The sequence below is a fragment of the Saimiri boliviensis genome, chromosome 6 (assembly GCF_048565385.1).
Source record: "Saimiri boliviensis isolate mSaiBol1 chromosome 6, mSaiBol1.pri, whole genome shotgun sequence".
Lineage (NCBI taxonomy): Eukaryota > Metazoa > Chordata > Mammalia > Primates > Cebidae > Saimiri > Saimiri boliviensis.
The window spans coordinates 98687213-98711612 of NC_133454.1; the positions used below are offsets into that span (position 1 = coordinate 98687213).

At 38.1% G+C, this 24400-nt stretch overlaps 1 protein-coding gene and 1 long non-coding RNA gene across 2 annotated transcripts in view; one reads left to right on the forward strand and one right to left on the reverse strand.

Moving 5' to 3' along the window:
- The window catches only part of LOC141584754 (uncharacterized), a 169359-nt gene extending 163536 nt beyond the window's left edge, over nucleotides 1-5823 (reverse strand). The window contains exon 1 of the long non-coding RNA XR_012517959.1: nucleotides 5610-5823. This is a non-coding gene — a long non-coding RNA (uncharacterized LOC141584754). The remainder of the gene's footprint in view (nucleotides 1-5609) is intronic.
- Nucleotides 5824-5959: 136 nt separating this feature from the next.
- ARL14EP (ARF like GTPase 14 effector protein) lies at nucleotides 5960-22134 on the forward strand. Its single transcript, XM_010332062.2, has 5 exons — nucleotides 5960-6069; nucleotides 6426-6569; nucleotides 14298-14788; nucleotides 16266-16393; nucleotides 19989-22134. Exons 3-5 carry the CDS (start codon nucleotides 14363-14365, stop codon nucleotides 20215-20217), a joined length of 783 nt encoding a protein of 260 aa, XP_010330364.1. The 5' UTR covers nucleotides 5960-6069; nucleotides 6426-6569; nucleotides 14298-14362; the 3' UTR covers nucleotides 20218-22134.
- Nucleotides 22135-24400: the final 2266 nt, after the last annotated feature.

Here is a 24400-nt window from a genome sequence, read left to right on the forward strand (position 1 = left end):
AACCGACATTATGTCTTACCTGATGATTCTCACCATCTAGTGACTTCCAGGACAAAATCCTAAACTCTCTTATACTTCTTACACATCTAGCCATCAAATGCTCTCCCTTAAATTAATTCTGTTGTCTGCCTTCACTGGTCCCACAGAAGGAAACTTATACACCAGAAGAAAAATTGAAATTTTCACATCACTAATTTATGTCTCTGCATAATCATGATCTCTAACTTCATCTAGGTCCTAAATGCTGCTCTATGTCTCTAGTGAGCTATCTCTGTTTTTCCTAACCTCGAATTGAAATTCGGCATTTCATTTACTTACAAATGATAGGCAACAAATAATAGTATTAGCAGTGCCTATTAGTACTGCTACAGTACTAATAACTTTGTCTACAGTGACTGCAACTTTGTCACCAACAGAAATCACATATATTTTGTATCATATTATAGTGTTACAGGTATCTCAGGAGATATTCATATTCATTAATACTTGGCAATTATGGTAGTTATTAGATTTGACACCAGACCATGCTATTGTATGCATTAGTGTAAGTATTGCAGCATTTTTTTGAAATATGTGTTTTTTGACACTCCTGCCATCAAGAAGTAGAGGTTACGTTCCTTTCCTGTGAATCTGGGGCAAGCTTAATGACTCCCACAGAACCAAGAGAATGCAGTGGAAGTGATGTTAACATGCTTCAGAGGCTAAGTCATAAAAGGCAAAGAGACTTTCACCTTCCTTCCTAGAGTACAAAACCTGGGAGCTCTAAGACACCATGTAATAAATCCAGCTACCCTATGATTGCCATGCTGTGAGGAAGACCAAACTAATCTAAGCAAAGAGCCCATATGCAGACAGGAAGAGAAAGGAAGACGGAGAAAGAGGAAAAGAGAGAGAGAGACAGAAAGAGAGAGACAGAAAGACAGAGAGAGAGCAACGAGCCTGGTGGCCTGGCTCCTACTGATACTTTGATTGGTAGAAACAAATGAGTGCTTCTTACAAGATCTGTCAATCTGCTCTAGCTTATGGGAACACAAACTATTCCCAGCCCTGTGTAAGTACTAGAAATTGTTTGGCCCACTGCTTTTTGGTGTCTTTTCCCCAGCCTCATAGAGTTTCACCCTTCAATTGCAGAAGTAAGTATTGGGCCCCAAAGGGAAGTACTCAATACAAAGGAACACTCCCATAGATGTCCAAGACCCTCTTGTGTGCCAGCCATGTCCTCCTCTTGGATACTGTGCCCATCAGCCTCTCCAAATTCCCATCTCTGTTGCCTCCATTCAGTGAAATCCCTGGTTTTTGTTTGGGCTCCCCTCCCTGTTCTAGGCTCTGGACACTGCCTCCAGATAGTAAGATGGGGTCATCATGGAACTTAATTCATTTGTTTCCCTTCTTTCAGGGATCACAATCCTGCACTGCCTGTTGTCTAATGTCTGAAAACAATGATTTCATATATACATACATAAATGTGTATACGTATATATACGACCCCTTCCTAAATACATATAAGTATATATACACTTATGATTTATATAATTACATGTATATATTTTATGCATATTCTATCTAAAATATAAATATTTTATATAGTACATATTATATATTATACATATTACATGTAAATATTGTATATTATATAAATTATATTTTATATACATATTACATATTTTATATAACGTATAAAATATATATATTTTTTCCAAGTAATCCTCCCATCTCAGCTTCTCCAGTAGCTGGGACTACGGATGTGAGCCACCGTGCCCAATTTATTTCATATAGTATGCCCAATTTTCCAGGTGTTTCTAATGATAGGGTAATTTTGTAGAAGCAGAAATCCAAACGTAATTTTTTTTTTTTTTTTTTTTTTTTGAGACGGAGTTTTGCTCTTGTTGCCCAGGCTGGAGTGCAATGGCGCGATCTCGGCTCACCGCAACCTCCACCTCCTGGGTTCAGGCAATTCTCCTGCCTCAGCCTCCTGAGTAGCTGGGATTACAGGCACGCGCCACCATGCCCAGCTAATTTTTTGTATTTTTAGTAGAGACGGGGTTTCACCATGTTGACCAGGATGGTCTCGATCTTTCGACCTCGTGATCCACCTGCCTCGGCCTCCCAAAGTGCTGGGATTACAGGCTTGAGCCACCGCGCCCGGCTCCAAATGCAATTGTTAAAACCGAAATTAAAAACTGGATTGTGTTCTTTTTAAAATTCATATTCAGAGGTGAAAAAAGGAGGCCTCTTTATACTTAACAGTAAAGCTTGTTGAAAATGTTTTCTCAGGTAGCTGTTAGCATCTCTAACTTCTCCCTCTTTAACTGTGTATATTCTGGCTTCTACCATCACCACATCACTGAAACAGGTCTTACACACCATCCATGACTATCTTTTTAGTACAGCTAAGGAATATATTTAGTTCTTTTTATTTTCCTTCTAGTTGATTTTAGTCTGAGTTGGAAGATAAGAGCTCTTTTCTTACTTGACCTTCTACAGCTGTGCTATCCACCGTGGTAGCCACGAGGCACACGCAGCTACTGAGTATTTGAAGTGTAGCTAGTTTCAATCTATCCCTCTGTCCAGTCATCAGTTAAATCCCCTATATTACGTTTCTTTATATCAACTGACTCTTAACTATTGTTATAAGGAAGGAAGGGACAAGGCAGGTGTGAGGTTAGAAGACAGTAGTTCGAATAATGACTACACTTCTTTTAAGTTTATTGAGAGGGGCTGGAGGTGTAAAACACACAACAGGTTTCCAAGACATAATATGAGTAAAAGAATGTGACATACCTCATTAGTTTTTATGTTAATTACATGTTAAAATGCTAATGTTTGAATGATGGGGTTAAACAAGCTGTATCTCTAAAATTAATTTCACCTGCTTCCATTTACTTTTTATATCACTACTAGAAAACGTACAATTGACTCACATTCTATTTCTATTAGCCAGTACTGCTTTCTAGCAACCTCTTGCACTGACAGGGTCTGGCTTTAAACTCTCTCCTTTCTTGGTTTGTGGGTCTCTATGCTTCCCTAGTTTTCTTGCTACCTCACTGTCTGCTCCTTCTTAGACTTCTCTTCTGAGGCCTAATTCTGTTGTTCCAAAATCATAGTGTCCTGCAAAAATCACCTGGGTTCCTTGCCAAAAATGCATATTATTGAATCTTATCTGCAGAGAATATGATCTGGTAGACTGGCTTGGAGAACAGAGATTCTGATTCAGTAAAATAGAATGAGAGTCCAGAAATTTAGATTAATCCTTAGCCTCATTCTTTCTCACTTAACCATACCCTATATATTCTACCGGTAACTCATCTTCCCTACCCCGTCTACCTCCAAGGATAGAACTACCAGTCACAGACTAACATTTCCCAAAATTCTTATTTTCCAGGCCAGATCTTTCTCATATCCTGCTCCCTTCTTCCAACTCCCTATTTTCATTTGTAGGTACACTTGCTAAGTTTGAGAAAACTTAATGTATTCAATACTTAAATTCTTATCTCTAGTCTTGCTAGCCCATTCCTTCTTTGGACTTCCCAGTTATCCAAGCTAGAAACCTGAAATAATTCATTACTTCTTCCTAACCTCTACATCTAATCAGTTAAAAAAAAGAAAAAAAAAAAAATCTGACCAATTCTGCTTGCTTAACTTCTATCCTCTCTGCCTTTTAAATGTCCTTCATTTAGGGTTTATCAATCTTGGCCCTACTGAAATCTTGAGCCAGTTAGTTCTTTGTTGTTGGAGGAGGGGGCTGTCATGTGCATTGTTAGATGTTTAGTGGTTACCCTGTCCTTTACCCTACGAGATACTAGTAGCAACCCAAACTAGTACAACAACAATGTGTCTATACATTACCAAATCCAGTGGAAGTAGGTGAGTGGGAGGGAATCACATTTCATTCCAAAGAACCACTGCCTTAGTTGACGGAGGCCATCTTCTTAATCATCTGCATTAGGGCAAGCGTTTCCACCTGGCTATCTTGCCTAGGACTGCACCTCTCTTCTATTCTCTACACTCCTGATAGTTTTACAGTTTTCACAGGTTAAAATTCAGTATCTCTAACATGGCATAAAAAGGGCATTATTTGTTATCTACACTCCTTTCAGCTTTCCACTCTAGCCATACTGAAAGGCTTTACAGTTTCTTCAGGGATGGATGAAAGTCATGAGAGGTGTTAACTATAGACAGTAAGTAAGCTAGTAGCTTATGAGATAAATGCAAAACTCCTAGCATATTTTAAATATAGAATATGAGTAAGCATGTACTTTGTGAAACATAGGCAGGATTATGTAAAATATATATAGTAAGTTAGTAAACTATAAGACATGCCAAAGTTAAATAGCAATATGAAGGAATAGAGAGTCACTGATAGCCAAAAAGGGATGGAAAAACTAAACTTTGAGCAATCATGACATCTCTGGGCTATTAACTGTCACCCCTAAATCAGCCACCCACTGGTCACATCTAGAATAGTAATATATGTGCTCTGCCAAGGAAATGCAAATAAAACCTGTATCTGTTCAACAACTTACCTAGGAAGCTCTGGCTGTGACCAGGCATACTTCCCTGCGTCTATCCAACAAAGCAGGTGTGTACCATTGGCCCAAAGCACTTTGCACCTGTGGACCTCTTTGCTGACACCTCATCTCTTAAGTATACCATCAGTCGAGAAGGCTGTTGTGGCAGATAGGATAGACGAACCTAATCCATGATTCAGGTGAAGGTGTCCTTCCACTTGCTTGCACCTTATCCTAAGTGTGTCTACTTACCACAACTCTTTCACCTTTTCACTGGATACTTAAATTGAATAGGCTATATTATTTAATAATCTTAATGTAATCTGTGAGCCTTCTGTTTCATTACCTTTAGAATAGCTTGCCTAGTTTACCAGGAAGCCACCATTGCATCGAATGCGTTTCCCACAGGAGTCCCGTGCAGGCGTTAATCTCCTCCCAGAGCCCTCCTGCTTTAGCCCCTCTCATTTTATCCTGTTTATATTCATGTGTTTCTGTTATGACACTTTTCACACCACACTGTGATTGTTTATTCTGCTCTCACTAGTCTGTGAGCTCCTTGTAAGCAGACATAAATTTTATTCCTTTTGTCTAGTCATTAACCAGGTAGCAACCACAAAATAAACTAAGAATTACAGAATGCAACCTCCTGCAGACACAGCTGAAGATATTATCCATTGTTTTTTCCTTTCTGTCATTCCCTCCTAGGCATCCATCGCCTGCCTAGTCTGGGAGCAGCACGAAAGTGGTGGGAGGATCACAGACTCGCTGCAGAAAACAGCCTACAGTAGATGCAGAGACTTACTAGCAAGCTTGGGCCTTAGCGGAGCTTGTCTTGCTTGCCTGCTCCACATTTTTCACCGTTTTTTTTCCCCACATCCCGACCTTAAGATATTTAAAAGGCCAAGAATGTTCAATCTACCTGACTTTCAGTTCTACGGGATTCTAGATGAAAAAAAGAAAAGATACTGTTTCTGTCCCAAGAAAATTTACAAGCAACTTCCTGGAACCTCCATTTTACTCGAAGAGTTATTTTTATAGCTTACAATGAAAGATGCATTTTGGAAGATATTTCGTTTGAATGAAAGAAATAAAATGTGAGACCTTAAACAAAGGGTCCGTTCTTCAGATCCTTTTAACTCACTCTCCTTCACGGGCAGGGGTATTTGGGTGCAAAAGTTTACTATGACGCACAGGTGTAGAAATTTACAAATGCGATCCAACGCCGTGGGAACCGTGCCTTGTCAGAGACGGCCCCCAAGGACCTCCGCAAACCCTAACCTACGAGAGGACTGCGAAAGACAGCACCTGAAGCAAATCCTGCCTGACCTTGAATCACAAACCGGTGCACGCTGCCCCGCCCCTTCCGCCCCCGGAGGCCGCCAGTCTCGGGTTCGCTCTAGGCTTCTCCCGGCCATCTCTCTGTGGTGGCGCTGAGCCTCTCTAGCCCGCGCTTGCCGTCCTCTCAGTGGTAGCGCGGGGAAAGGCTGGGAAGCCGGCTGGCGAGCGTAGCCTCCGAGGACGCGGATCCTGCCCCGCCGGGCGGAGGAGAGCTGGAGTTAAGGTGGAAGGAGAGTGGGGGAGGAGCGGGAGAATCGACACGGGCCCCCGGGTGGCGACGGAGCCCGGCGGCGTCACTGGGATCCCGGGGGAGAAGTGGGAGCGGAGGCCCGCACGTGTAGGGGATTTCCATTGCTGGCCGGGCCCGCTCACCCCGCCTCTGCCCCTGCCCCGCGGAGCCCTGGGTCAAAGCCCAGCGCGGGTCCCGCCGCCTCTGCCCTCTCCGAGGGTTGTTGTCACCTGTCGGGTAGGCCCAGGGCCCTCGAAGCTAGGATTTCGAGTTGAACTGCTTAGGGTGATTGTGGCCTTGAACCCCGTAGACGGCCTATCTCTCTGCTGTTTCTGTTTTTCATTTGTCAGATCCGAATCCTCTGAACCCCGGCCGTTGGAGGCCAGAGGCTCATGGTTATTTTTCCATCCCGGTACCGTGACCTGCGTAGATGCCCATTGGACCGATCTGCTGGTTTCAGTCGTTTGTAAATAGCCGTGGACTAAGGACGAAATGTATGTGGCCTCTTACACGGTTGGGGTGGGAGTCGCTGTAGGGTTTGGGCACTGTGTCAGGCACGATGACAACAGCCGAGGGCTTCAGTTTCTTCGTCTGTAAATGAGAACGACAGTACTTAACCTCAGGATGGTTTTGAAGGTTCCTGAAATGATGTTTGTCCTAAGCACTGTACCTGGCACGTCCTAACTACCAGCACTTGAACCAAATCTTTTCAATGAATGATGTTATGGATTATGTTTTTGTTTTAAATTGTCTACCTTTTTTTTTTTTTTTTTTTTTTTTGAGACGGAGTCTCGCTCTGTCGCAACCTCAGCCTCTGGGTTCAAGCGATTCTCCTGCCTCAGCCTCCCGAGTAGCTGGGACTACAGGTGCGCACCACCACGCCCGGTTAATTTTTGTATTTTCAGTGGAGAAGGGGTTTCGCATGTTGGCCAGGATGGTCTGGATTTCTTGACCTCGTGATCCGTCTTCTTCGGCATTCTTAAGTGCTGGGATTATAGGCATGAGCCACGGCGCCAGCCACATTGTCTTTACCTTTATTATTGGGCCAAGATCTTGAGGATTGAGACTGTCCTCTTCTCCTTTGGGCCCTTTGATTAATGTCAGTTCTCATGTAAGTAGTCAGTATTTGAAGATGACAGGCACAAAAAGTTCAGTTGCAAGATGTGTGACTGATGTATGTGTCCATTGCTAAAGCTAATTTGGAGGGTAGGGGTAGATATAAATTATATTTTTATTAAATAAGAGATCGTCTGGGAAGATGCTTTATAAGTCATAAGACCCTATGCCAAAAAAAGCCTTTAATTTTTTTCATAAAACATTTCATGAAAACTTTTTTTTCGTGTTTTTCCTAAAAGAGACATCAGTTGACCTAAAAATGAAGTAATTTTTTGTTTGGTTAAATTTCTTCTAAATGTAACTTTTCCCACTAATAAGGAGACTGGTAACAAACTAAAAAACTATGTGAAGGGAAATTAACATATTGGAACAGGTGGCCGGGCGCGGTGGCTCAAGCCTGTAATCCCAGCACTTTGGGAGGCCGAGGCCGGTGGATCACGAGGTCGAGAGATCGAGACCATCCTGGTCAACATGGTGAAACCCCGTCTCTACTAAAAATACAAAAAATTAGCTGGGCATGATGGCGCGTGCCTGTAATCCCAGCTACTCAGGAGGCTGAGGCAGGAGAATTGCTTGAACCCAGGAGGCAGAGGTTGCGGTGAGCCGAGATCGAGCCATTGCACTCCAGCCTGGGTAACAAGAGCGAAACTCCGTCTCAAAAAAAAAAAAAAAAAAAAACATATTGGAACAGGTATTGCCACATCTCCCTACAAATTTAGGGAGAAAAAGTGAGTTCCCTGATTAATCCTAAATTCCCTCTGCTGTTGTTTTGTTAGTGACTGTTCTGCTGTTTTGTTAGTGGTGGTGAGGGTGTTCTGCTTTAACACCTCGAAACCCCTGTGATAATGTCCTAGACCTTGCATTATTGGGAAGTCTTGCAAGCATCATGGCCACGTATGAGTTTTCTCATCTTCCTTAATTAACCTAACCTACCTTCCTTACCGTTTGGTAATGGGTAGCAGGAGGTAATTCTTAAGAACTCATTAAAACTGCAGATGTTATAAAGTAAAGCTGGATAATTCCCTGAGCTGGCAGCATTCAGATTGTATGAGAAACAAATACTATTGTTTGCTACCTAAGGTAATAGAACAGGTCTAATAAATCTATTCTACATTTATTTCATTCTCTTTTGACTCTTTGCTAGTCTACAAAAATATTAAATGTTAATCCTAGAATTACAAAACATCCTATATTTAAGCACTAAAGTGATGTCAATCCTAAGGCAGGGGAAAGTCTGAATTTTCTCCTATGCAGAATTTTTAAAATACAATGTCAAATAAGAAATCCAGACTTAGGAGAAACTTTATTCAAAAGGGTTATTGCAGGAGGAGAAAAGGGACTTTTGCAATGGGTAGAACCAAAAGATCTGCAAGAGTCTTCAAGGAGTGAACTTGCTAGAAAGAATTGGTGTGAGGAAGTAGGATATAAGGGTGGCTTAATCTAATAGTAGATCTGAGAAACTTATTCGCTGGCTCTGGCTGAGAGTTGGCCAAACTTCAGCGACCTGGGGGAGGGAGAGAAACTAAAGTTCGATTAACAAGTATTTTGTTCCATTTGATCTGTAGGGCCAAGCAGCTTAGCATATTATTCATAAATTCATAATTGAAGCAAAAAATGGGAATTCGGAGGGCCTTTCTCTTGCCTGGTCATAGGTAAACAAGGAGGTATCCTTGAGTCTTACCTAACTCAAGGGTGGGAGGATTTTTTAAATTATGACTAATAAAGAACCAGCACAGGACTCAAGCAAATTCAGCTTGTCAAAAAGCATCTTTGTTATTTGCATTGAAAAGTATTGAACACTTGGATTTTATTTATACCACGGTGAATTTCGAAGACTGGGGTTTTGGTTATTGATTTGATTGTTATAAGAAGCTGGATTTTTTTTCTTCTCCTATGACGAATACTAGGTTTTATACTGACCAAAATGATTGACTGGAGCAAGTAAATCTTTTCTTGTGTTAAAAGATTATTAACATAGGAACTGGTAAGATGCTATAACCAGTTTAACTGACAATAAAAGGTAGACATGCTTATAGAGCATGAATATTGAAATAAATGTGCAAGTAAAGGCAAAATTGGCTGTTTCCACGGTGAGACGGAAGTCCATTGAACCTTCACCAGATAGAATTCACAAGAATACACACAAGTATTTTGCACTGCTGTTGGTTATCTACAGTTGACAGTTGTAAAATTGCTCCAAGATGCTGAAAGAATCAGACTTCCATATAATCGGAATGTGAAAACCTGAAAGGCTGTGCTCTCAACAGTGCAGTTTTCTATTGAGGCACATGTTTTTGTCTGTCCTTAGTGCATCCAGTTTAAACCTCCTGTCTCCCAATAATCTTCCCTAGGTTAGAGTTCCTGTAGCGCAGATACATATCTGTGTTTTTCTTATTCTTTTTTGATATCTTCTATAAAATACAGAAGTAGCCGGGCGCGGTGGCTCAAGCCTGTAATCCCAGCACTTTGGGAGGCCGAGGCGGGTGGATCACAAGGTCAAGAGATCGAGACCATCCTGGTCAACATGGTGAAACCCCGTCTCTACTAAAAATACAAAAAATTAGCTGGGCATGGTGGTGTGTGCCTGTAATCCCAGCTACTCAGGAGGCTGAGGCAGGAGAATTGCCTGAACCCAGGAGGTGGAGGTTGCGGTGAGCTGAGATCGTGCCATTGCACTCCAGCCTGGGTAACAAGAGCGAAACTCCTCCTCAAAAAAAAAAAAAAAACAAAAAAACAGAAGTAATTCATTGCCTATAAAATATAGAAGATATCAAAACATTTCAAATTTAAATTTTTTAAATTGAATTATCTGAAGCAGTACCTGACAAACTGTAATGTGCTTAAAAATCACCTGGGGATCTTTTTTGAAATGCAAATCCTGATTCTTTGGGTCTGGGGCTGATACTGAGATTCTGCATTTCTACTGAGGTCTCAGCTGATGCCAGTGCTGATTCAGGGGTAGTAAATAGTAATGCATTTCCGGCTATGTTAATTAAGGAAGGGGCCAGGTAAATCATCCTTATGGAGGAACTTAGCACTGTACTGTAGGTAAAAGGAACAACATGAAGTTGCTGGACTCTCATTTGAAGAAAATAAAATATAAATTGTAGGCCACATTGCCAGAACACAGACCAAAATGAGCAAAAACAGTTGCTAGGAAACAGACCCAAAGAGCTCTTCAGCAGAACTTTAGCTTATAGGAGGGAGACAGAAAGAGCTAGAAATGAGGACATTGAGGAATATAACAGAGGAGCAGCAACCAGACGGTGTAATTTTTAGAAGGCAGACAGTGACCACTTATGATCAGTGTCTGAAATTTAGTGTGCCTTGAGCTGGCTGGACTTGGACTCTTCCACAGTACCTGAATGAATTGCCTAATTGTAGATCAGAAAGCTGACCTATGGAAGACTAAATATAGAACTACCTTGACTTAGGTGTGAGCACTTTTACTCAAGCGAGTGGGATTAGTTTGCTGCTATGTTTTAATCTGTGTAAAATTTAGTTTTTATCACGGTTGACAATGTCTTTTATCTGATAGGATATTTTAATTTTAAAATGAGCTGATCCTGTAAAGGAGTAATTCATTGTCTGAAATTCAAATTTAACAGGACATCCTGAGTTTTTTATTTGCCAAATCTGGTGACCCCATTTTCTACATCTAGTAAGTAGAGATCTTTCTTTGGTGCCAGCTCAGTGTCCTGCCTGTTACTAAGAAAAACCTGAACTTCCTGTAAACAAATCACAGGACCCACCTGCTCAGAAGGCTGAAGTGAGAGGATCACTTGAGGCCAGGAATTTCAGAAATAGGTATTCAACTTCACTGACACAAGTTACAGAGTCTGTTCCATTAGCTTCCTTTAATCATGATGAATTCTTGTGAATTTTGTAGTAATTTAGTCAGGATTAAAGGAAACTAATGGAACAGAGACTCCCTAATAACTAAGGAAAAGAATTTTTTACCTAAAATTAAAATTAATAGGGTAAATGAAATTAGCCTAAAGGGTCACAGTGTATTACTACTATGGACAGATACGGTTTCTAAAGTAATTATATTCCTGAATCCAAGATGCTTTTCCTATCAGTTATGGCTGAAGTAGCCCAAGTTGTGAATACTAGGAAATAGCTTTATGATAAAAAAAAATTCCATTATAGATCTGTGGCTAAAAATTGGTGATAGTTACCTACAAACATAAAGAATCTGTGGCATTAACAAGATACTAAGCATTTTCTGTACAGTGCTGAGGAATAGTTGATCTAGTTTCCCTTGTATTGACTATTAAGAAAAGTCAGAGCCAGATTGTATCTCTTATTTGCTAAGATACATTCCCACAATTTGTTGTTTTGCAACTTTACCTCTGGTTTGCTTTTTTTTCCTCCTTAATTTATCTTAACTCAATTATCTATTTGAAGAAAAAAAACCTTTTTTTTTTTTTTTTTTTGAGACAAGTGTCTTACTTTGTTGCCCAGGCTGGAGCGCAGTGATGCAATCTTGGCTCACCACAACCTTCGCCTCCTGGGTTCAAGAGATTCTTATGCCTTAGCTTCCTATGTAGCTGCACTACCACACCCGACTAATATTTTTGTATTTTTAGTAGAGATGGGGTTTCCCTGTATTAGCCAGTCTGGCCTAGAACTCCTGCCCTCAAGTGATCCACCCATATCAGCCTCCCAAAGTGCTGGAATTATAGGCGGAGCCACAGCTCCTGGCTAGAAAAAAATTTTCTAATACTGTGATAGAAGCCATTTTATCTGATTTGACTGGGGCCTATATTGTTCACTGTAAAAATCTGGCTAAAACAGAATAAATGAATATAAATATACTCTGTTTTAATCAGCTTTAAAACATTTTTTCAGTTAAAATGTTCCATAACATTTTTTAACACTGCGAAGTGTATTTTATTTTTTAACTTTCTAAATATAGTATTTTGACTTAAAACGCAGACATTTATTCACCATTTTTTGTTACCTGAGGCCAGGGTCTTTTTATATAATTTTGCTGATTGTTATTCTCTGAAGAAACCATATCAAAAAGTGTTTAAGATTTCTCTCCAGTTTTTTTTTTTTTTTTTTAATTTGGCTCCAAGCTTAAAAACACTTGTGAAATTGCTGAATCCCAGATTTCACAGTAGTACCACTCAGATTTCAGTGGTTCACATCTTTTCTCAATAGCAGTTTTTTTCCTAATGACTTGCATTGATTGCATCTTTTCTTGAGAATTCAAATTAGTTTTGTTTATTTACTTTGAAAAATATTTATGAAAAATTTCAAATAGAAACTGTGGACAGTAGTGAGGCACTATGTACATGTCACCAAGCCTTATTTTCTGTAAATTTTGTGAGGAGGGGGGAATGTTTTTTCCCCTAAGAAGTATCACTCATGTTTATTTTAGTATGTATTCACATTTCATCTATAAATCTTACATACTATCTTATTTTTAAAAATTTTACCTTTAATGATGATACTATATAACCTTTGCAACTTTTTTCACTTAAGATTGTCTTTGAGATTTATTCATGTAATTCATGTAGTTTATTCATTTTAACTGTTGTAACATGTAGGAGTCCTTTGTATGAGTAACAACTTCACATCCTTTGCAATTAAGTTGTCATCTTTCTTAGTGAGTGCTGAAAGTTATAACTTGTGCTCACATTGGAGGTATTTTTCTCCAACTGACACCCAAAACTGAAAAGAGCTCAGTCCCAAGGTACGTGCTTCCTCAGTGTTATAAGAAATTGCCAAAAACATTCTAAAACAGTTGCAGCAATTTACATTCCTACCAAAGTTATTATAAGGAGCACCTAAGAGTTTGCCACATCTTAACCAGATATCAGATTTTTAAATTGATTTCAAGCAAATGTTTAAGAAATGATATTTAATTTGCATTTTCCTAGGAACTATGATGGAAAGAGTTTGTATGCATGTATTGGCTTTTGTTCTCTTTCTCTGTGAATTGCATAGCTATATTTGTCTAGTTTTCCAGTGGACTGTCATTTTCTAATTGATTTTTAGAAGTGAGGAGTTACTTGAATATTTGCAATAATAATCCTAACAATGCCTTTCAAGTGTCATTGTTTTCTCCTTTAGTTATACAGAAATGTGTAAATTGTACATATAATCAAATGTATCCGTCTTTTTTTTCTTTTTGGTACTTGCTTGCTTGTTTGAAATTCTTCCCTCTCCCATGTCACAAAACATTCTTTATTTTCTCATAAACATGTTTAGTTTTTCTTTTCATGTTTAATTCTTTAATCTACCTGTAATTGATTTTTGTTTGTGCAGAAGAGATCTTTTTCCATATAGTTAACTGGTTAAATTCCCTTCTACATTAATGTGTGATACCTATTGATTAAACAGTATCACGTGTCATTTACCTAGCCCTCATCTATTCATGGATCTGTTTGTCTATACTATACCAATCCACAGTTTGAATTAGAATAGGTTTATAGTACAGTATCTTACTGTATTTTCCTACAACATTATCTTGGCTTTCTTAGAACTTTATTCTTTCATTTAGACCAGCTTACTAAATTCCAAGGGGGTGGGAGTAGAATATCTGATGGAACTTTGATTGGAATAGCACTGAGTTTATAGATGAATTCCTGGAGAATTGATGTATTTCTTGTAGTGAAGCACTCCATTATATATAGCTGCATTTATTAGGGTATTGATTTTTATCTTTCAGTTTGATAATTTTCTCCACGAAGGTCTTGTTGTGTGTCTTTTGTAAGATTCACATATTTTGTAAGATACAGTGTTTTTTGGTTTGTAGCATCCCTGGTGAATTCTCTTACTAGTTCAAATAGTTTGTTAAACCTCTTATATTTCTCATGTAGATGTTGATATCATCTTTGGATAATATTTCTTATTTCCTCCTGTTTAATTCTAATATGGTCCTAAATATCTGTAATAGCAGGTGTTCTAGTGAAGTTCTGACTTTATGGGGAATGCTTCTGTTTGATTATTAAATGTTTATAATAGGACTTTGGTAAATAACTCTTTTTTCCCCTTATTTTCTTTTAGATGAGTGTTGAATTTTATCAAATGCTTTTTCAGTTTCCTAGATAAACTTGCAGTGCAAATTTGATTCTCTTTAATATTTTCTCTAGGGTGATCAGCCCATGACCTAGACCTCTAGACAAAATAAAGCAGGGAAAATTTGCTAGAATCAAGAATGATGGATCCATGTTCAGTTGGAGTCCAGCTTCGTACTACAAATGAGTGCCATAAAACATACTATACTCGTCACACAGGTTTTAAGACTTTGCAAGAATTGTCATCAAATGATATGCTTTTACTTCAACTTAGAACTGGAATGACACTTTCTGGGAACAATACAATTTGCTTTCATCATGTAAAAATTTACATTGACAGATTTGAGGATTTACAGAAGTCATGTTGTGACCCATTTAACATACACAAAAAACTAGCAAAAAAGAATTTGCATGTAATTGACTTAGATGATGCCACTTTTCTGAGTGCGAAATTCGGAAGACAGCTTGTACCTGGTTGGAAGCTTTGTCCAAAATGCACACAGATAATCAACGGAAGTGTGGATGTTGATACTGAAGACCGCCAGAGAAGGAAACCTGAGTCAGATGTATGTATAGCAGTTATTTTTTCTACTATGTGATTTCTACCATGTAAGATTTTGCTTAACTGTGAGGAAGCTATATTTACAGTATTACTGTATTTGTTAGCGTACAGTGAATTAAAAGGAGGGGGAAAGTGGATGATGTTTCTAAATGTGGTTTACATATACTGAAGGTCAAGACTGGGGAGTGAAGGAAGTAGGCCTGTAAAAGGAATAATAAAATATGCCTTAGACTCTAAGCTACAACTTTTAGTGCTAAGACTTTAGGAGTAGGTTTGAGAGCATTCTGGCAAAGCCAAGATTTAGTTTCTTTTCTGATACCAAAGTATAACTACATGGGACATGGCAACCAGCAAGGGTCTTTGTAGCAGGATGAATTCCCCTTTTTATGAAGGACTTGAAAATCATTCCTTTAAAAGGAACATTGGAGAGGTGATTTCACAGTAATTGTTTTTTATTTCACTCTTTCTCCTTTGACACGATGCCATTTTTGAGATTTTTAAATGCTTGTGAGTTTCCTTTGCTTCTAGCTCTGAATTCCTACTTGATATGGTCAAGGCTAATTTTAGGACTCCCTGTGGTTAAAAAAAAAAAATACATTTTTACATTGTAAAGTATTAAATATTTTACGTGTATTCCTTATTTACATGCCTATATGCATATTTAAACGTATCAGAACAACTTAAGATTTCATAAAGCCATGTTTTGTTTGGGAAAAGTATGTCAAAGAAGCACTTCTCAGAATTTTTACTTTTAATGATTTCATAATTCTTACTGCTGGAATACTTTTCTCAGTTTTCTCCTTCTTATTAAAACAAGTTAAAAGATAGTTGAAATTTGAAATGATACTGTTTTCCTGTTGTTCTCTTTTTAGTGGCACATCTTTAGGGCCCAATTTATCTGCAATTCATACTAGATACTTGGCTGATAGTGTCACTGTAGATGTCTTCACCTTATCTACCCAACGTTCTTGTAGAATGTATCAACTGAGGGTCTTTCCTCCCCAAATAACAAACATAAACCCGTAAACACCAAAATTTCCTTTTGCCAAAGATTTTTTAAAATATTATAATATTATTCTAGAACTTGAAATCATATTCTCTGCTCTTAGAAATATATAAAATACAATAATAAGGACCCAAGAATTTTAGGAAATCTGTTATGTGCCACAGGGATATACAGCCTGTTTCGTGCCTTTTCGCCTCTGTTGGCAGCAGCCATTGTAGTTTTCAAAATACCTTCCTCCTCTGCTTCTAATACACCAGAGACTAAAATCAAATAATGGAAACGTTACGAATACATTAACCAGTACGTTTTGAAGATGGTCTAGGACCATGTGAATTTTCTTGCCCTTGTTTTCTTTTTTGTGTGTTCCCAGACTGTCTTCCAGGTTAGGGAGTTATCTTGTTTTAACATTAAATAAAACATTAATCTATCATCTGATGTCCAGACTTGAGTTGATAATTTGTTAACGTTTCTTCAGGGAAGAACTGCAAAAGCCTTGAGGTCGTTACAATTTACAAATCCAGGAAGGCAAACTGAATTTGCTCCAGAAACTGGTAAAAGAGAAAAAAGAAGACTTACAAAAAATGTGACCGCTGGTTCAGACAGGTAGGCTGTTACTGAAGACGTGTTAGCTTGCTGCTTCACATCTGTATTATTCCCCTATTTTTCTCTTAAATTTTGAATTTTCTGGGTTTATATTTTAAATTGGATAATTTGGAATTAGTAAAAACCTATGAAGGACTTTGTTTTTATTCGTATAAAATTAAGGTATCCCTGTCAACTCCAAAACTTTGTTTCTAAGAAGGTAGCAATAAACTGAAGACAATAATTTTGGCACGAGAGTTAAAATAATTACAATTAAGATAATTCACTTATTTGAAAAGCATTGTTACTATATATGGGCATGCCTCATTTTATTGGTGCTTCACTTTATTGCTGTCTACAAGGTGCTTTTTCTTTTTTTTAACAAATTGAAAGTTTATGGCAACTCTGTGGTAAGCAAGTCTACTGGTGTCATTTTTCTAACAGCATGTACTCTCTATCTCTGTCACATTTTGATAATTCTTGCAATATTTCCAACTGTTTCATTACTATATCTGTTATGGTGATCTTTGGTGTTAGTATTATCATTGTTTCGAGTCACTAGGAACCACACCGATGTAAGGTGGTGAACTTAGTTGATAAATGCTGTGTGTGTTACTGCTCCACCTGCTGGCTGTTCCCTAGACTCTCTCTCTCTCTTCTCTGGTGTCCCTATGTCCTGAGAAACAAATATATTGAAATTAGTCCAACTAATAACACTGCAGTGGCCTCTTAAGTGTTCAAGTGAAATGAAGAGTCAAGTGTGTCATTTTATTAAATAAGCTAGAAATGATTAAGCTTGGGAGGAAGGCATGTCAAAAGCTGAGACAGGCCAAAAGCAGAGCCTCTTGCACTAAACAGCAGAGTTGTGAATGCAAATAAAAAGTTCAAGAAGGAAATTAAAAGTACAATTCCAGTGAACACAAATGATAAGAAAGCAAGACAGCTCTATTGCTAATATGGAGAAACTTTAAATGGTCTGGATAGGAGATCAAACCAGCTATAACACATTCCCTTAAGCAAAAGCCTAATCCAAAGCAAGGTTCTAACCCTCTTTAGTTCTCAGAAGGCCGAGAGAAGTGAGGGAGCTTCAGAAGAAAAGTTTGAAGCTAGCAGAGGTTCGTTTATGAGTAGGGCAAGGAAAGAAACCATCTCCGTAACATAAAAATGCAAGGTGAAGCAGCACGTTATCCAGAAGATCTAGCTAAGGTAATTGATGAAGGTGGCTGGCTACACTACCCAACAGATTTTCAGTGTAGACAAACAGCTGCCTTTTTTTTTTTTTTTTTTTTTTTTTTAAGACAGTCTTGCTCTGTTTGCCCAGGCTGGAGTGCAGTGGCACGATCTCAGCACACTGCAACCTCCACCTCCTGGGTTCAAGGTATTCTTCTGCCTTAGCCTCCTGAGTGGCTGGGACTATAGGCATGTGCCCACCACACCCAGCTAACTTTTTGTCTTTTTAGTAGAGGCAGAGTTTCATCAGTTAGCCAGGATGGTCTCCATCTCCTGACTTCATGATCTGCCTGCCTCGGCCTCTCAAAGTGCTGGGATTACAGACCAACAAACAGCCTTCCAATGGAAGAAGATGCTGTCTTTCATAGCTAGACAGTGGAAGTCTATACCTGGCTTCAAGTCTTCAAAGGACAGGCCTACTCTCTTGGTAGGGACTAATGCAGCTGGTGACTTTAAGTTGAAGCCAATTATTTACCTCTTCAGAAATCCGAGAGTCCTAATGATGCTAAATGTACTCTACCTCTGCTGTATAAATGGAACAGAAAAACCTGGATGGCAGCATATCTGTTTACAGCATGGTTCACTGAATATTTTAAGCCCACTTGACAGACCTCCTGACTAGAAGAAGAAAGGATTCCTTTCAAAATATTGCTACTCATTGAAAATGTTCCGGATCTCAAGAGCTCTGATGGAGATGTCCCAGGAGATAAATGTTTCGTGCCTGGTAACGTGACATTCATTCTGCAGCTCATGATCAAGAAGGACTTTGACTTTCAAGTCTTGTTATTTACAAAATACGTTTTGGGAGGCCAGAGCTGCCATAGACAGTGAGTGATTCTTCCAATAGATTTGGGCAAAGTAAATTGAACACCTTGTGGAAAGTATTCACCATCCAAGATTTTGGAAGAAGTTGATTCCAATCTTTGCGGATGACTTTGAGGGGTTTAAGATTTCAGTGGAGGAAGTAATTGTGGTGGAAATAGCAAGATAAGTAGATTTAGAAGTGGAACCTGGAGATATGACTAAGTTATTGCAATCTTGTGATAAAACTTGAATGGATGAGGAGTTTCTTCTTAGATGAGCAAAGAAAGTGAATTCTTGAGGTGGAATCTACTGGTAAAGATGCTGTTAACATTAATGAAATGACAAAGGATTTAGATTACATAAACTTAGTAGATAAAGCAGAAGCAGAATTTGAGAGGATGACTCCAATTTTGAACATTTTACTGTAGGTAAAATGCTATCAAACACCCATCAGATGCTACAGAAAAACCTTTTGTAAAAGAAGAGTCCACTGATGCAGCAAACCTTACTGTAGTCTTATTTTAAGAAATTGCCGCAGCTACCCCAGCCTTCAGCAACTACCACCCTGATCAGTCAGCTGTCCTCATTGGGGCAAGATCATCCGCCAGCAGAAATAACTACAATTCATTGAAGGCTCAGATGACTGTTAGCATTTTTTAGCAATAGAGATTTTTAAGTTAAGGTACGTACCTTTTTTTTTTAGATAGAAGGCTGTTACATACTTAATAGACTACTCTATAGTGTAAGTTTAACTTTTATATGCACTGGAAAAGCCAAAAAAAAAAAAATGTGACTCACTTTATTGGTGGTGGTCTGGAACCAAACCCACAATACCTCTGAAGTGTGCCTGTAATTCATGTATCTCTGTTCTGTGGGTGCTAGCTAAAGGTAATTATTTTATGAGAATGCAAGGTTTTTAGTTTTTACATGTCTGAGATAGAAATGCAGTTCTGTGTAGTCAGCAGAATGAATGGAGAATTTAATTGTTTATAAATGACTCTTTAAAACAAATGTTAGCATAATCTGAATTATTTTTAAGTTCAGTCAACATTTCTGTATATGCCTTACCATAGAGTCATATAAAATTTTTAGGCCAAATTTACTAGAGTCCATTAAAGAACAAAAAAACATTAATTGCACTGTAAAAATCTATAGGGGCAGCATACTGTAATACAAATAAAACTACGTTGATAAAACAGTGAAGAGATTGGTGGCCAATAAAATGAACCACTATTAACCCATCATTCTTTTTCATTTGTTTAAAGTAAAGGGGAAATTATACTTACTTTTTGGACAAAGCTTTTGTTCATTCCTTTGCTGAGGTGACTTTTAAATGGACTTCAGGAGGCACGTTAGACTTTTTGGATTTATCTCAACACTCTAGAGTTACGTCTCCTTTTCTCACATGGAGTTCATTTACTGCTGATGATAGAATAAGGCTTGAGCCTGATAAATGATAGATCATTTTGGCAGGACTTCCTCTCAAAATATTTTATCTCCTTTAATTTTTTTGTACCGTATTTTCAATTAAATAAAAAATAACGTATTTATGAGGTATAATTCATTGTGTTTTATTTTACAGACAGGTGATACCAGCGAAGAGTAAGGTCTATGATAGCCAGGGGCTCCTCATTTTTAGTGGGATGGACCTCTGTGACTGCCTCGATGAAGATTGCTTAGGATGTTTCTACGCTTGTCCTGCCTGTGGTTCTACCAAGTGTGGAGCTGAATGCCGCTGTGACCGCAAGTGGCTGTATGAGCAAATTGAAATTGAAGGAGGAGAAATAATTCATAATAAACATGCTGGATAACCTGTGGTATCAAACTATGGGGCCTTTGAAGGTCCTTATTTCTAAAATTCTGTTACTCTAAGATACATTTTAAGCTTCATTGTCAAATGACAGAGATTTTTAAACCACCTCAATGTGCAGTAATTTTTCATCTTGGATGCTTTAAGATTCATTATATGATATAAATTTAGATAGGCTGTTTCTCAGTAGTCAGTGTTAAGCCTGTCTGGATCAGTATAAACAAGTAGGATGTAGGCAGTCCTCACTTTGCATGGTTCCCATGGGCACAGATTTCAATGACCTAGATTTAAACACCACCAGTTTCCTTACCAGGAAGGAAAGGAAACTGGTGGTGTTTAAATCTAAGTTAAAATTTTAGTTAGCACAGTATAACTATGAGTAATTACATGAGTTACAAACTTCTCTGCTAGTTCTTCAGTCTACAGATCACTATGTAAATAACAGATATTTTTCATGATCAGTGACCAGTCATGTTACTTTTTTCAAATTCTTCCAGTGGCTGGTCCCTGTGCATCTGGTACTCAGTTCACTCACAGCAGAGCATGTAGTTATGCTGTCTTTTTGTCATCCACTTGACATTTTATAGAAGGGAACAATCAGCCAACAAAGATCAAAGTGCAGCAAAGCAACGAAAAATGGTAACACTGGAAGTGAAATTTGAATCAAACATAAATGGATTTGTAGAAGTCACTGATCATGGGAATGTTGTTCCTGCTGCTGTGCATTCATAGGAGCTTAGTGAAGGCAAACTTACCAGTACATGTAAGAAAAGTGGTTGCAATAAAGATAAATGTGTCCCAGCGCGGTGACTCACACCTGTAATCCATGAGCCAAGGATTACAGGTGGGCCACATAATTGGGAGGCTGAGGTGGGCAAATCACAAGGTCAGGAGTTGGAGACCAGCTTGGCCAACATGGTGAAACTCCGTCTCTACTAAAAATACAAAAAGTTAGCTTGACATAGTGGCATATGCCTGTAATCCCAGCACTCGGAGGCTGAGGCAAGAGATTCGCTTGAACCTAGGAGGCAGAACTTGAAGTGAGCCGAGATCGCACCACTGCACTCCAGCCTCGGCAACAGGAAAAAAAAAATATGTCCCAAAGGAAGAGGAAAAATGCATTAAGGAATATTTAATGTGAATACAGAAATATTTCAAAAGCACAAGCAGTAAAAGGGGGGAAGCTGACCCAAACTTAAAAAAGGTGGTATGACAGTTTGCCATGAATAGACGGGATGCTTACTCAGTACCATTAAGTTACTTGGCAGAAGAAAAGGCAAGCCCTATTCAAACTACTTAGTTTCTACAATGAAATAAAACAGTTTAATTCTATTTCTAATGTTTTAAATTACAGTGTACTACATAAATAGTTTTAAACTTTTTTGCATTTTTTTCCTACATTTACAAGTGATCTTAAGAGTTTTTAATGTTTTAGCAGAAGTTTAAAGGTCACGGAACAGTCATTTTCCCCACTGATTATTAAGATTGTTTTGCATGGCCATTTTTATGGTCCCACAATACCCTGCAAAATGAGGACTGCTTGTACCTGGGAACAATGCCTGCTTCGGGGAAAACTGATTCGACAGAACTGACTAGTTGAGTGTTAAACTATTTTGGAAATAATCTACATATCTAAGTGCTGAAATATATTTCTCTTCTCCCCACTTAGTCAAATAAAAACATGTTAATACTATAAACCTTTCATTGTTTGCACCACGCGCTCCTTGTCAAAATGGTTCTGGGGGACAAAAAAAAATCTACAAAGCATGAATATACACACTGTACATAAACAGATAATATACCTGGTATTAAAATTTGGGAGGTGGTTGATTAGGATTATGAAAAGACTCCTTAGGGAGTGATGATGAAAAAGATGCACTGGTTAATATAGAGTATAAATAAATGACTTGGAAATTGATTGCATCTTGATGGAATTTGCTTGGATGCTGTTTGGAAGATGAGGAAATGGTATCATCTCTTTGCCCTTTTTTTTTTTTTTTTTTTTTTGAGACGGAGTTTTGCTCTCGTTACCCAGGCTGGAGTGCAATGGCATGATCTCAGCTCACCCGCAACCTCTGCCTCCTGGGCTCAGGCAATTCTCCTGCCTCAGCCTCCTGAGTAGCTGGGATTACAGGCACGCGCCACCACGCCCAGCTAGTTTTTTGTATTTTTAGTAGAGATGGGGTTTCACCATGTTGACCAGGATGGTCTCGATCTCTCGACCTCGTGATCCACCCGCCTCGGCCTCCCAAAGTGCTGGGATTACAGGCTTGAGCCACCGCGCCCGGCCTCTTTGCCCTTTTTTAAAGACAGCTGTCATTTTGTCTAAAAGCTTTTTGTCCCATAGGACATTGCCACTGAACTAGGTTTTGGGGTTTTTTTCCCACCCCAAATACAGTCCTTCAGTTTAATCAGTTGTGCTGTTAGCAATTTGAAAGATTTTGTAGCCATTAAAACTCAGTTTATACAGCCAGTTTGAATTGACCATTAGAGAGTTTTTGTTTGTTTGTTTTTATGTTTTTTAAATGATTGCTTTTAGTTTGAGGGAATGGCATGTTCAACTTTGGAATTACATATCATTTTTAAGTTTTGATTGTACATTCACCTGTTCACTCACCTGTTATCAGAAGTACAGTTAGCTTCCTTGATCTGTGTGATTTACCTGAGCACTGGCAAAAATACTGTTTCAGCTTTATTCACTTAAGTCAGATGCTAGATTTCTTTTCTCTAAGGAAATATTTTGTTATTGAGAATATAAACACTCCAGTTTTATCTGAACATCAGGATCGTTAGATCTTCATTAGTTCTGCCATCTTTCAGTTTTTCTAAGTATGACATTGCTTAGGCTTTTCATAGGGACAAATTAAAATCTTAGGTTTTTTACTTAAAATAGGAATATTTGTTATGGAATAAGTGACTTTAAAATTGCCATATTGCAGTATTTCGTAGACCTGTTATTTTTCAAAGGCATAGTAATAAGTTTTTCAAAGGAAAATATTCTTGAACAATTTTGCCAATATTTGTTCATACCCATTTAGGGAACCAAACTTTTAATGAGCATACAAAATGTGTACAGAGAAAAATATATCTGATTTACAGTAAAGCTGTAATAAAGCTATGTTTTGGAAAAATTAATGAGCCTACTTACTATTTTGTAATATAAAATTACAGAAATAACCAATATAAATAAAATCATTTAGAGCTTCCTTATATTGTGCCTAAATATTCCAAGTGACTAAATTATTTTAAAATTCTATTAATCTAAAAAGCAAGGTTTTATAAACAGTTTCTCTTGTATATAGATGCTAGTAGAGAAGTTAGATTACATATGTTGGTCTCACACAATGTTGATCACAAATATTAAGGTAGAAATGCATGTATATATTTGAATAAAATGTTAGATTTTTTTTTTTTTTTTTTTACAAATATGGAAATAGCTATTTACCTTGTAACATATACAGGATTCTTCTATTTTTAAAATACTGTGTTTAGTTCTATATAACATGCTGTTCTACAACCTGACAGTCTATTCTAAAACTGCTTACCTGGCATGGTTTCAAGCAAGTAATTTTTAGCAAGTGAATTTTGAAATACCCATAATGATTTATTAATAAGAAAATAATTGTAGTGAGTTTTATTATGGTCTTAACTTTTTGGAAGTTAAAGACGCCTGTGAGAAGGTGATGAAGACTCTGAACTAACTTCCCAGAAAAATACCTGCATTCATGTACTCACAAATATCCATGTTCAGAATTCCTGAACATGCGTTAGAGTGCCTAGGTAGTATGAAATATTCTGTAAACCATTTTATTTTTTCAGTCGAGGTTGGCTAAAGTGTCGATTGGTTTGTTAAATAGTCTTGTGGATGGCTCTTTTAAAGAAAAACAAAACCAGAACAGTTCAGTCCTTGAGAAGAGCTATGACTGCCCTGAAACATCAGATCCCACTGGCCTCATAGACTCACTCCACCTCCAAAAGGTGATTACACATTGAGTCACAGTATAGAAAACTGATGGTTATCTGGACTTGATTTTGGTAGAGATTTTCTACCTCCGCTATGGTTGCCCTGCTTATAGCTTAACATTCTTGTGCAAAATTCATGACACTGCCTAAGTTTTTGCTGACATCTGTTATCTTCATGAAAACAAACTGCCCTCAGCTATTACTAGTTTCCCTTAATCTCT